The 15231-nt window shown below is 36.5% G+C and overlaps 1 protein-coding gene across 8 annotated transcripts in view; it reads right to left on the reverse strand.

Annotated features, from left to right (window-relative positions):
• The window catches only part of LOC126183261 (neuropathy target esterase sws), a 195278-nt gene that overhangs the window by 96296 nt on the left and 83751 nt on the right, over nucleotides 1-15231 (reverse strand). For all 8 annotated transcript variants that reach the window (XR_007536714.1, XR_007536712.1, XR_007536713.1 and 5 more), the window contains exons 15-16: nucleotides 8896-9052; nucleotides 4624-4770 (exon numbers count right to left, since the gene is read on the reverse strand). Coding sequence is in view for 4 of the 8 variants with exons in the window: in XM_049925078.1 (XP_049781035.1) it covers nucleotides 4624-4770; nucleotides 8896-9052 (304 nt within the window). In the remaining 4 variants the exon portion in view is untranslated. The remainder of the gene's footprint in view (nucleotides 1-4623; nucleotides 4771-8895; nucleotides 9053-15231) is intronic.

The raw sequence follows: 15231 nt of genomic DNA on the forward strand, positions 1-15231 counted from the left end.
TATTGGATATCTGTTAATATGCGGCTAACTTAGGACCACTTAATCAGATTTTCTATCCCCATGATTGTCTAGTATTCAGATAGAAAAATCACATCAATTCCTTTCTGACTACTAAGTTATTGTAAACAAATTAACACTGCATTTGCTTAATTTTTTATCCCCCTAACACTCTGTTGAAGCAAGTTGATTTTAACCTTCTCTCTGTTACTGTAAGATGAACTGGGAGTCTGCCAATTTCATTCCTTCAATATTGTCTGTCTGAATTTGAGTTAAAGTTAGTGTCTCACCTGACCCCAACAGCCACACAGATTTGCCTTTGTGTGCTGGTGGACCCCATTATGTTTTCTGCTAATAGATTTCCTAATTTGTCCTTACCACTCCCATTCAGGTGTAGGGCATTGGAAATATAACCCCATCTCCCTACAGCAGCTGCTAGAACAGCACCAATACGAGATCTAACATCCAACTGAAGGAGCCCCCTCAACTCCACATTTTCTCACTCACCAGCGACGTCACAGATCAGTTCAGGGTACCAGATATGTATATGAACAAGTGAAGCAATACTAACCCTGTGACTTATCTTAGAAGATAAAAGAAGTGGAAAGCAATGCTTATATAGTTTACAGATTTACAGAAAGTTTTTGACACTGTTGACTGGATGTAACAGGGACAAAAGACACGGAGCGAGAGACTATCTACAATTAGTACAAAAATCGATGTGACATTGTATGAGTCAAAGGACATGAAATGGAGGTAGTAGTTGAGAGAGGAGTGAGACAAGGTAGTGGCCTACCCTCATCATTATTAAACCTGTGCTCTTAGCAAGCAATAAAGGAAACCAAGGAAAAATTCTGTAAGGGAATTAAATGTCAGAGAGGAGAAATGAAAACACTGAGAGTTGTCATTGACACTGACAGAAATACAGACACAGCTAAGGACTTGGAAGATCAGTTGAAAAGAATGAATAGTGCCTTGAAAGCAGGTTGTAAGTTGATCATCAAATTAAGTTTAGGAAGGGTGACTGAATTTTGTCAAATTAGGTGATGCTCAGTGAATCAGATTAGGAAATGAGACACTAAAAGTGAGTAGATTAATTTTGATATTTGGGCAACAGAACAACTGATGATGCTCAAACTTGAGAGGATATAAAATGTAGACTGGCAATAGTAAGAAAAGCATTTCTGAAAAAAAGACTATTTGTTAGCACCAAATATACAAGGGCGTGCTGCAAAGTAATGCTCCTGAATTTTTTATGTGAAAACTCTTAAATATTTTTAAATAAAACAAATGTTATTACCATTCTACGTCTTTATTCAACATGTCTACATGTCACTGCTGGAGGGCTCCAAATTTTAGCCTGTAATGATGATGATGTTTGGTTTGTGGGGCGCTCAACTGCGTGGTTATCAGCGCCCGTACAATTACCCAATCTTTGCTCAGTCCAATTTCGCCACTTTTCTGGATGATGATGAAATGATGAGGACAACACAAACACCCAGTCATCTCGAGGCAGGTGAAAATCCCCGACCCCGCCGGGAATCGAACCCGGGACCCCGTGCTCGGGAAGCGAGAACGCTACCGCGAGACCACGAGCGGCGGACGTTTAGCCTGTAATGTGGTGATGTGCAATGCAACTATGTCTGTGCATGAGAAACAGAATGCTGCAGCTGAGTTTTGAATTCAAAGAGTTCATCCACATATGGGGCACCCTATCCTTCAGCATGATGATGCCAGACTGCACATGAGAGCTGCATCATTTGCAACAATCTGATGTCTTGGGTTCACTGTCATCAATCATCCTCCATAGAGTCCCGACTTGGTCCCATCCAATTTTCATCTGTTTCCAAAACTTAAAGAACACCTTCAAGGACTTCATTCTGAGAGTGATGAAATGGTGCAGCAAGCAGAGGGGACATGGCTCCATCAACAAAGTCAAACGCTATACAGTAATGGTATCAACAAACTGGTCTCTCATTGGGAGAAATGTGTTCATCACCAGAATGACTATATTGAGAAATAAATATGCAAACATGAAGAATAAATCTATAGAATGTTAATACCATTTATTTTATTCAGAAAGCTTTTTATTTTTCAGCACATCCTCATGCATGTAAACATTAGGAACTCCTTTCTGGGGGTATTTTGTCTTGTACAGAAGTGAAACATGGATGATAAACGGTTTACATAAGAAGAGAATAGACGCTTTCCGAATGTGATGCTACAAAAGAATGCAGAAGAGTAGATGGGTAAACTGAATAACCAATGAGAAGATACAGAATCAAATTTGGGAAAAATGGCTCTGAGCACTATGGGACTTAACATCTGAGGTCATCAGTCCCCTAGAACTTAGAACTACTTAAACCTAACTTACCTAAGGACATCACACACATCCATGCCGAAGGCAGGATTCAAACCTGTGACCGTAACGGTCGTGCGGTTCCGGAGTGAAGTGCCTAGAGCCGCTTGGCCACTGCGGCCGGCAAATTTGGGAAAAAAACAAAATGACTGCATAACTTGACTGCATGAAGACATCACTTCATAAATGGATGCATAAATGATGAGAGGCAAATGTTAGTAGAAACTGGTATTTCTGTAAAAGGAACAATGTGTGAAGCCTACAAAAACTATCACAGTCCTAACTCAGTAAAAGACCTTGCCGAGAACCCTAGTAAATTCTGGTCCTACATAAAATTGCTAAGCAGGTCAAAGGCTTTTATCCAGTTACTCTTTGACCAATCTGGTGTGGCAACAGAGAACAGCAATGTTTTAAATATCCTGTTTAAGAAATCATTGATAAAGGAGGACTGTACAAAATATTTCCAATTCACCGTTGCACAGACTCCTGTGTGGAGGACAGAGAAATAGGCATCCCTTGCATAGAAAAGCAACTGAAAGAGCTGAAAACAAATAAATCTCAAGTTTCAGATCAAATTCTAATTCAGTTTCACAGAGCTTTCTACAGCATTGGACCTTATGTAACTTGTATTTATCATGACTGTCTCATCTGGTATAAAGTCCCAAGCAACTAGAAAAAAAAGCACAACTGACTCCTATATATAAGAAGGGTAAAAGAATGGGGCCACAGAATTACAGACCAATATCCTTAACATCAGTTTGCTGCAGAATTCTTGAACATATTCTCAGGCTGAATATAATAAATTTCCTTGAGACGGGTAAGCTTGTGTCAACAAATTAGCATGGAATTAGAAAGCACTCCTCATGTGAAACTCAACTTTTTTTTTTTTTTTTTCTCTCTCACAATATCCTGTGAATCATTGATGAAGGCCAATAGACAGATTCTGTGAGCATAGTTTTGATCGTACGGAATAATTTCACTGATATGTGAGTGGCTCGAAGATTTCTTAAGTAATAGAACATGGTTCATTGTCCAAGACAATGAGTGTTCATCGGAGATACGGGTATTGTTAAGAGTGCCCCAAATATGTGTGATAGGACAGCTCTTATTCCCTGTATACATAAAAGAGCTGATGGACAGGGTGAGTAGCAGTCTATGGCTGCTTGCTGATGACACAGGCTGCTAGATTTGTTACCAGTAAGTTCAGTCTATACATGATTGTTATGGAGATTCTTTGTGAACTAAAATGGGAATCCCTGGAGGGAAGGTGATATTCTTTTGCAAAACACTTCTGAGAAAATTTAGAGAACCAGTATTTGAAGTTGACTGCAGAATGTTTCTACTGCCGCCAATGAACATTTCACATGAAGACCACAAACATAATAAAAACTGGGGACCCATACAAACGCAAATAGACAGTCATTTTCCCGCTTTGCTCTCTTTTTGAGTGGAACTGGAAATGAAATGACTAGTAGTGGTACAAGGTACCCTCCACCATGCACTGTATGACAGCTTGCAGAGTATTTATGTAGATGCAGAGGAGTTGAAAGGACACATTCTGAGGCATCAAGGAATTGTCAGTTTCGTAAGGGAGGAAGAGTGTGAGGAGGGGGGGGAGGGGGGGACTGTAAATGGAGACAAGTCTTAAATACAGTAACCAGGTTCAAATGGCTGCAGGACTAGCGACGAGTCTTGCTCAGGACAGACTAGTATAGAGCACTGCATCACCTCAGTCTTTGGACAGAAGATGACAACTACCATGGCCACCACCACCACCAGAGATAAATACGCAGATAATCCCAAGAAAATTTCTGAAATTCTATATAAGAGAGCCATGGAGAAGAATAATATTAAATACGATATCATTTCTTCTTTAGTAGCTAGAGTCAGCACTTAATATCAATGCCACAAATGCTTGCATGCAATGGAAAGTCAGTGAGTTAATGATAAAGTTTAATTATTCAACCAGCTATCAATTGGAAAGCCAATAAAAGGTAACCTTTTATTTATTTTTTACTCGCCTATAGTCAATTTACAGAACGCATTCTTACAACAATGAATTGCAGCTGTAGTATTTAACTGGTCCTTTTAAACATACCTCCAACTGCTATAAGCAGATATGTAAACAATAAGTTCAAAGGTAGAGAAAAAAATCAAAATCTTTATTTGTATAATAAAAATGAAAATTACTTCTATAGTGTCTCATACATACCTTATAAGAAAATTCAAGAAGTTTTCAATGAGACAGAACACCCATTAAAACTCACCTATGCTGCGCAATGCATGGTACAGTTCATATGTGAAAGGCAGAATAGGAACATCATCAGAAATTGGAACTATTGCAACTGTTGAAAAATTTCCATGAGAGGGCCGGCTATCAACAGGTACACCTCCATGTGGTCTCTGCCAAGAACCTTTAAATTGTCAGAAAAACATGATTTAGAGATATTATATTTGCATAGGAATCACATGCAAAATAAGAATAAAATGCAATATAACAATAAAACAAACATTCTGAAGAAGGTTTTGGCCAAAAGCTGGATGTGTAACTGTCTTTTTGTTGTGCCTGCCTGCAACTCAATGTGTCATCTGAACAGTGAACAACAATCTATCCTTTTCTTAATACTGTTGTTTAAGGAGTTAGGCATTCTGACAACTGCTTCACAATATATTTATTCCCTCATAAAGTTTGCTGTAAATAATCCACAGCAGTGTACATAATTGCAATACAAGAAGAAAAAAGTGACATTCATTATGCCCCATTAAGATTGACTTTAGCACAAAAAGGAGTGTGCAATGCTGCAATCAAAATTTTTGATCACTTTCCCTGTGATATAAAATGTCTGACAGACAGCCAAGTAAAATTTGAAAACAAACAAAAAAAGATTCTCCTTCACAATTCCTCATATTCCATAGAAGAATTTCTATTATCGTAATGCGTAAAATGTGGTGGGCAAGAATAACTAACTCACAACAGTAAATCTTTTCTTTTCTTTTCTTTCTTTCTTTTTTAACTCTTAAATGATCAGCATATAGGCATATTTGCAAAATAATTTGTGATGTGAATGTAAAAATACATCAAGGGGTGACAAGCCATGGTGGCACTTGAAAAAGATGAGGGAAAGTGAAAGAGTAGTTTAAGAAGGTGATAAAATATTTTATAAAGATGGATAAAAGCTGACAAATTATTTAAACAAACAGATTGTATAAATGAATTATTCACATTTTCGATAATCCCCTACTAAAAAGCCCGGTTAAGACCATAATAAATTTCTTTATTATGATCCTGGATGGGGTGTGGCCCCTTTTTTCCCTTCAAACAATTTTATTAATATGTGCAGCTACACTGGTAACTTGATATTGGTAACTGCAAATCACAAACAAAATCCACATTGCATTTTTACAGCAAACAACATTATAACTTTCGATACTGGAAAAAGTTAAACAAAATATTTTTGGATAACTATTTCTTAGGAATGTTAACCAAAAATGAAATAATTAGACTGGATTTCCTTTCCGCAAGATTCTTTTGATTGCTCTACATCTCCCTTTCTTGCATGCTTTCTCCTATTTTAATTATCTATGCTCCCTCAAGCATACCATGGGCCAAGTTTGCTGCCTTTGATTGCCTCATAGTCAATCGATTTTTTCATGTTATTCATCTTTTTAATATCCTCTTCAAGATGCCTTTGGTTTTGTTCCTCCTTTTGTTTCCTTCTAATTCATGTTTTCTTTTCTTTTGACATTCTTCCTTATAAGCAGTATAATTTGCATGTTCTGGCTGTCTATACCAAGTCAAAGGGCACAAGAAAGAAAATGGGAGTACTTTCCAAAGCACCCCTCACAGTCAAACACTGTATGAAAAATTATCAGTCCCTGTCGTTTTGTCTTCTCCTACTATGTGCGTCAAAATGGAATATCTTACTTCTGTGTCCACATTTCCATGGGGTAATATAAGGGAATCCAAGATGTGACATGTAGTCACGCCAATTTCATAAAATTAAATGTAAGAGAAGCATTAACAATTTTAAAACATTTTGATACTTTAACTCTATGGATGGTGAGACTCTTTTTGAGATGTGCGGTTGTCAGTAATTGTCAATATCCCTGTTATCTAAAGCTGTGTCATCTTTTCCAGCTGTAAAATCTTCCATTCATCTGATAAGTAATCTTGTCAGACATCAAATGGCATCATTTTTGCAACTTTTAACATGTTACTGTAGTTTCTGCTCTTTATTCTTTCTCTGAGATAGAAAACCCTAAAACTTTTCAGTGAGGTACTTCATAAGCACTTCTTTTCCATCACATGCTTGGGCTTCCACGTAATGTTTTTGAGCATTCTCCTGAATCCATAAGCTGTCACATTCTTCCAGTTTACTAAGCTCTTCGCTTACTTGCCTGTTGAAAGCTTGTTGTACACGAGGAAGCAGATTATCCAATGTGAAGAGTTCATTGCGAGGAACTTCAAATATTCATGGTTTTTCTCAAAGCAAAAACCCTCAAAACACAAGCCAAAAAGTTTTATGGAGAAAACAGCCAAAGTTGCAAAATTCAGTTCTTTTTATTTAAATTATGACCAGTTTCAGGTTTCAGAACCCATTCTGAAATCATTCAAACAGAAAAAATTGTGTATTCTGTGATAGCGTGCAAACCATGTTAATTACAAACATACTTGTGTCTAACTAAAGTTTGTTGTTGATCGCTGGCACAACAAACATATAAGCCAAAAAGGTTTGAATTATGTTTTCTACTTCTGTATGCAATTTGTGAATCAAAGGTCTTTGGCTTTGAAAACATTGTGTGAACCTACTGAATAGACCTGTGCAAAAATGAAGTTCAGCTTCCATTGAAGGTTTTTTAAAAGCATTTACAATGGCATTGTAAGATTTGGGCTGTACAGTAGCAGAATTATTTTTTAAAGGTATATGCTTAAGAACGTAAGATTAAATACTATCCCTCCATTCCAGAACCTGTTAGGTGAAGTTGCTAAAGTAAGCCACCTTATGGTTGTACGTTTCAAAACCTTGCGATGCAGAATATTAAACTTACATGCAAATTCCTTCACATTCTTCCCAGCAAACAGGCTAACCGTCAAACTAATGGCAAATACTGACCAGAAATTTACATGCTCCTTCACCTAAACACTCTAAAGCCTTGACCCTGGTATTACACACTGTATGACTGTTGCAACTTCTGATGTTTATAAATTGTTTGTCTTGTGTCTCCTGGATATCACTATCTAAAAGCCTAAACACTTTTTTATTAAGGTTAGGGCCATCTGATCCCAACATAAGGCATTTATTTAGAGACAGGTTGGCTTCAGAATGTGCTTCACATAACTTCTGATGTAACATTTCACTAACTGATTTGCTGATAGAGAAAATTCTTAGGTGATGCATTGTTATGCGACACTAACTCTCAGACAAAAATGTAACACTGGTAGTTTCATTCAAATTCAACGTGTAATAAGATGAACATGTTTCTTCTAACATATGTTTCTGGAAATGTAGTGCTTGTCATTAGGTGTCCTCTTTTCTCAAACGGAAGCGAAAAATGTTCAGGAATACTACCACGAAACCTCTTCTTAAAAATGTTACAAATATTATTTGATGCATCCATAGAGAAATTGAAAATCACCTATTTCATTGTCCACATCAAGTCAGTGGTGGTGGAACTATGCTTGATACTTACCATCCCTATTGTTGGTGTACAAGCCAAACTTTGAGGCTCACATCAGTTACATGCAGGAAACTCAGATCAGAGTTTTGTACATGTAACTGATGAGAGCCACATTTAATTTGAAAGTTACACTTATGTTTTGTTGAGAGTGAGTGGCTAAAAAGTGTCTGAAAACCTTGTGTCTCAAAATTAACAGATCAAGAACACACACTGCAAAACAGTTCATTTCCACTCACTCCCCCTCCCCACACACTACTTAGCTCTTCCCCAGGCAGAGACTTTACTTTCCAAACTGTCTGTCTTTGCATTTTCTCCATTTTAAAAGTTTACTTTCGAAATTGAACAGAGTATCACAGCAGCAGCTTTGTTACTACTGCAAAATTAGAAGACAGTTTACAAAATCAGAAGCAGTTGTAATAGAGAAATATTTGATGCCAATAACAGCTGCACAATATATTAAAAAAAATACTCAAAAAATCAAAAAGAAACAATCAATCTCAAACTTCAGAAGCCCCTCACATTAGAATTTATCTACTATTTTCATTTGAGCAATATAAAAAGTAAAACAAATGAACATGAATACAGAAACTTGGAAACAATAGTAAGCAGCTTACTTTCTTTTAAATGAGCAAAAAATGTCGAAAAAGGTGACAATGTTAAAAAAGCAACTAAAGGTAAGAAAGGTGACTGACTCCTCATCCCGACATCATTAAGAATTATCATACAAATGAAACATTCAATTACAGACTATTGTTTGGTGATGAGCCTATGAATGGACACATTAGCATGCAAAAATGTGCACAATACCAAGTAAACTTCACAAATCAAGAAAAGTAATAAGTGTGTATAAAGATATTTACCCAGTATTCTGTGCCCTAGCAGATGAATCAGTCTTGTTACAACAACAGGATACTTCAGTTTAATTGCATTGAAAAGTCCTTCAGGAAGTTTTGCCAATTCAGAATCACGAACAGCCATAACTGTTGTGCCTCGAGGGGTATGTGTCACCATCTCAACCTGAAAGAAAAATTCCTGTTTTTAAAAATGTCTACAACTAATGAAGAGAATAGTAAATTGGCAAATTAATAACATAATTGGAAATGTTTTAGATTTATGATATGATTACAGTGTTGTAACACACTGTTAAAAAAGAACTCTTCATGCAGAACGTTCTTACATTTCAAAATGTGTGACATGATTGGTATACTAAATGAATGACCTGATAAAACTGTCAGCAGTTCCAACACCTACATAACTAATTATTATTTGAAAAAATTGCACAGATTGACAGTTATGCATCAAACATCAATTACAGCACTCATTTATTGAATTTGGTAACTATGAAAGTGAATTTAAAAATGATGGTAAGTCGCACAACTAATATAGGTCCAGACGGTATTGAATCCTTTATTGTGTTCACGACACGTTTCGGGCATCGCCCATCATCAGATGACCTGGTAACAAATAATAAAGAGAAGTGCAAATAATGATATCACACAATACAGCTTTACCAAAGAAATGAGATTACATAAATATCAAATGAAATTAACTGCACACAATTTTGAAGAACATAATTATATACCATCTAAGATCATAATATGCATTGACAAGGATGTTGAATATTGTCCGTACAAATGTCAAGTAAAACATGTGCTGTCATATACAAGAATTAGACCTAACCAGTAGCTGACTACAGTTATAATGTCAAGGCACCGCTAATGGAGCCATAACGTAAGCTGGTGTTACAAGAGGGTAGCAATTTTGATGACATGTAAAACGGAAATGTTAATAAAAATAATAAAAGCTCAATCAGCACTAATGCATATGAAAGTGAATTGTACAACAGTACAAGGCATTCCATTTATAATAACATCATATAGCACCACATTCAGTACGATTTGTCTATAATCTAAGCATAGGACACCACATCTTATAAAAAGTTAATTAAAACGATTGTCTTTTCTTTAAAAAAACATAATTAATTAATTTTTTTTTTGTTTATACCAGCACAGTTGTGCAAGAAAGTCAACAGTAAAACTCAATGCAATTGTGCAAGTTTCATAAACCAAATATACTGTTACATGTAATCTTAAAATTTGGAGTATGATGTAAGAAAAAAAGTTTGCTAATAAAATTACATGTGGTTGTAAAAATTCCATAAATGATAAAGGTAGTTGAAAGAAAGAATAGCTGGATAGGGAGTCTTACTGTTTCTTCCTAGCCACAAGTAACTCGCTGAAAAAATCTAAGAATCATCTACGACTGCCTGAAATCTGCTCATTTATTGTAAGTTCTGGATCACTCACTTATGTTTCAATTTCTTCTAAAACGTCCAGTAATATTCCTTTATTACTAAAATGCAAAATGGACATGTCATCTACAATGTTTTTAAGCTGATGTTGGTTCTCCTTTAAATGTTGTACTAACACACTTCCACTACTTGCATGTCCATGTTCACAAAATCTAATCTGAAACCCCCATCCACTTCGCCAGACATAATATTTCTTACATGAACTGCAGAACATCTTATAGACACCTGCACTACTGTATTTATACAGTGGTAGTCGTAACTTGTGTTGCAGCAATTTACCCTGTTTATTATCCATTCAAAAACCTGCTTAGCAAACTGTTTTTCTTACATCATATTGCAAATTTAAAGATGACATGTAACAGTATACCTGGTTTATGAAACCTGCACTATTGCATTGAGTTTTACTGTTGACTTTATTGCACAACTGTGCTGGTAAAAACAAAATAATTTTTAATTAAGTATGTTTTTTTAAAAAGACAATCATTTTAATTAACTTTGTATCGGATGTGGTGCCTTACACTTAGATTATGAACAAATCGTACTGAACGTGGTGCTATATGATGTTATTGTAAATGGAATGCCTTGTACTATTGTACGGTTTTTATGATTCATCTTCATACACATTAGTGCTGATTGAGCTTTTATTATTTTTATTAACATTTCCATTTTACATGTCATCAGAAATGCTACCCTCTAGTGATACCAGCTTATGATATGGCTCCATTAGCAGTGCCTTGGCATTATAACTGTAGTCAGCTACTGGTTAGGTCTAATTCTTGTATACGACAGCACATGTTTTACTTGACATTTGTACGGACATTATTCAACATCCTTGTCAATCCATATTATGATCTTAGATGGTATATAATTATGTTCTTCAAAATTGTGTACAGTTAATTTCATTTGGTATTTATGTAAACTCATTTCTTTGGTAAAGTTGTATTGTGTGATATCATTATTTGCATTTCTCTTTATAATCAAAGAAAAATTCAGAGTAGGTATTAAAATCCATGGAGAAGAAATAACTTTGAGGTTCGCCGATGACATTGTAATTCTGTCAGAGACAGCAACGGACTTGGAAGAGCAGTTGAACGGAATGGATAGTGTCTTGAAAGGAGGATATAAGATGAACATCAACAAAAGCAAAATGAGGATAATGGAATGTAGTCAAATTAAGTCGGGTGACACTGAGGGAATTAGATTAGGAAATGAGACACTTAAAGTAGTAAAGGAGTTTTGCTATTTGAGGAGCAAAATAACTGATGATGGTCGAAGTACAGAGGATATAAAATGTAGACTGGCAATGGCAAGAAAAGCGTTTCTGAAGAAGACAAATTTGTTAACATCGAGTACAGATTTAAGTGTCAGGAAGTCATTTCTGAAAGTATTTGTATGGAGTGTAGCCATGTATGGAAGTGAAACATGGACGATAAATAGTTTGGACAAGAAGAGAATAGAAGTTTTTGAAATGTGGTGCTACAGAGGAATGCTGAAGATTAAATGGGTAGATCACATAACTAATGAGGAGGTACTGAATAGGATTGGGGAGAAGAGAAGTTTGTGACACAACTTGACTAGAAGAAGGGATCGGTTGGTAGGACATGTTCTGAGGCATCAAGCGATCACCAATTTAGTATTGGAGGGCAGTGTGGAGGGTAAAACTCAGAGAGAGACCAAGAGATGAATACACTAAGCAGATTCAGAAGGATGTAGGTTGCAGTAAGTACTGGGAGATGAAGAAGCTTGCACAGGATAGAGTAGCATGGAGAGCTGCATCAAACCAGTCTCAGGACTGAAGACCACCACCACCACCACCACCACCACCACCACCACCACCAACAACAACAACAACAACATGCAAATATATGTCAAAAGCAACTTTTATAAGTCTCAGCCTGATTGGAGCAATATTTTGGACAGAAACAGTGCTTTTAGGAAAATTGAAGGCGTTAAATATTAGTCTCAGAAATACGAAAATTAGTGTGATGCTTCAGTTTGATATAAAAAGCATTACCTATGTGGTTGGTTGGTTGGTTTGGGGGATTAAAGCGACCAGACTGCTACGGTCATCGGTCCCATTACCTATGTGGCCCCATTAAGCTACCTCTATCAGTTTTCAAGTAATGGACTAAAAACTAAATTTGGAACAAAAAGTCCATATTTGTAATAGATTAAGCATCATTTATATTAATGATAGGAAGTTCTGATGACAGTAATTGATTACATCCATTAAATAATAGAGCTATAACAAATTTCAAGACTTTGATATAAATACCAACGAATACAAAGCCTCTTAAAGTTGTAGTTCAGAGGTAATATTCTACTGTCGGTTCCACTCTAAAATTTCTAGCCAGAAAAATTTTAAATGCAGTTGAGCTGAAACTTTTTCTATGATTAAAGCTAACTTAACTCCACTCATATACAGATTACAAAGACTGTAAATTGATTCATGATGGAGTTATTAAAATATGTGTGTTCATGGAAGTGGACATTTAGATGCTGCTACATGGGCTTAGAGCAGGTGACGGCAGATGTTCCACTTGGCTGTCTGCTGTGCCCATATATAAATACAGCCTGAGAGACAGTGACACTACACTTTGCACCCCACTATCATATGGTCCACGTCAGTCAAACACCGGCTTACAAGGTGCCTTGGGTGATATCACAGCCAGGCAGTTACTAAACACGTGTTTGATAAGAGTAGAAAGTGAAATTGCGAGGACTGTACACTGTCGTGGATCATTTAGAATTCTCAAAAAAGACACCACTTCTCACTCTGTCCGCATCAGTCAAATACCGGCAACACTGTGTCTCATAACGTCACAGCCTGGCTGCTGCTAAACGTATGTTTTCGGTACAAATAGGAAGTGAACTCGCAAGGACTGTGCACCATCCTCCATCACTTAGCTTTCACTGAAATAACTGTTTGTGTGCCACCTGTAATGTTGACAAAACTGCGTGGCAAGTGGTGAGATTATTTTCCTCTTTTGTGGAGAGCAATTAACTTTGATTATTAGAAGTCAGGGTGAAAGACTATTTAATGGGAACTTACGGTAGAGGTCGCCTGTGAACTGATCATAGTTCTGTTTATGATAGAGACATCATCATCATCATCATCATCATCATCATCATTATTATTATTATTATTATTATTATTATTATTATTATTATTATTATATTATCAGGAATGTTACTATGTTTGTGTGTGTGAACTTTTACTAAATATATTAACCAGTTAGACGTCAAAACTTTTATCTATAATCATGTACCCATGTATATCACTCATTTGTGTGCTCAGGTAAGCCCTTTAAGTACTTGTTACTTCAATCTAAACTTGTAAAAGGAGACGAATATAAGAATCTGTGTTAGCATACTGATTTTGTCTGAAAATTGTGTAAACTTGAAACATAGCAAGGTGGAATCACTCCAGATGCTATCATTCTGCTTCTTTAGATAAATGACTTCTTTCCTTGTCTTTGGCTAATTCTACTCATGCAAGTATTCTATAAACCATGTGTACACAAAATTGCTAAGTTCTTATTTATGTAGTATTTTATGTATCTCATTATTTACCATACAGTTTGCAGTCTTATGATTTAGTTTTGCCTAAAAACTAATTGATTAAGAAATCTTGACAACTGAAATTGTTACAACAGAATGTAATAGCGAAATTAGTGTGAGCTACTTAATAACTTTAAGGGGATTGACACAGCTCATTAGAAACCCCTAATTTCACTCTTTGCAGTACTCTGTTTCATTTTTCCAAAAACACATCTTAGGAAATATTCATAATGAAAGTCTGACCACACCCAAAATTACTTTTACACAAAGCTAGATGATACCATGGCACGAGTTCCTGAACTCAATAGATCATTCCACTAGATCATTTTTTGAATTGGATATAATAAGACAATTTCAGGAAGTTGTGGGAGATGCCATATGTCTTCATAAATGAGCAACTGCACTCTCCAAATAAGCCCAGTGACTACTAGTCACATTGCTCTCAGTACATGTCCTGCACATTTCAGCCTTTTAGCCTCAATGTAGCAGACAAGATCTTGCTGAAAACCCAAGGAAATTCTGGTCTTACGTAAAATCGGTAAGTGGGTTGAAGGCTTCCATCCAGTCACTCACTGATCAGTCTGGCCTGGCAACAGAAGACAGCAAAACAAAAGCTGAAATTTTAAATTTAGCATTTGAGAAATCTTTCACGCAGGAGGACTGTACAAACTTACCGCCGTTTGAGTCTCCTACAGATTCCCGTATGGAGGACATAGTGACAGACATCCCTGGGATTGTGAAGCAGCTGAATGGCTTGAAAATAAATAAATCGCCAGGTCCTGATGGGATTCCAATTCGGTTTTACAAAGAGTACTCTACTGCATTGGCTCCTTACTTAGCTTGCATTTATCGTGAATCTCTTGCCCAACGTAAAGTCCTAAGCGACTGGAAAAAAGCGCAGGTGACGCCTGTATATAAGAAGGGTAGAAGGACGGATCCTCAAAATTACAGACCGATATCCTTAACATCGGTTTGTTACAGGATTCTCGAACATATTCTCAGTTCGAATATAATGAATTTCCTTGAGACAGAGAAGTTACTGTCCATACATCAGCACGGCTTTAGAAAGCATCGCTCCTGCGAAACACAACTCGCCCTTTTTCCACATGATATCTTGCGAACCATGGATGAAGGGTATCAGACGGATGCCATATTCCTTGACTTCCGGAAAGCGTTTGACTTGGTGCCCCACTGCAGGCTCCTAAATAATGTACAAGCATATGGGATTGGTTCCAAAATATGTGAGTGGCTTGAAGACTTCTTAAGTAATAGAACCCAGTACGTTGTCCTCGATGGTGAGTGTTCATCGGAGGTGAGGGTATCA

This window comes from Schistocerca cancellata, chromosome 4 (genome assembly GCF_023864275.1).
Source record: "Schistocerca cancellata isolate TAMUIC-IGC-003103 chromosome 4, iqSchCanc2.1, whole genome shotgun sequence".
Taxonomy (NCBI): Eukaryota; Metazoa; Arthropoda; class Insecta; order Orthoptera; family Acrididae; genus Schistocerca; species Schistocerca cancellata.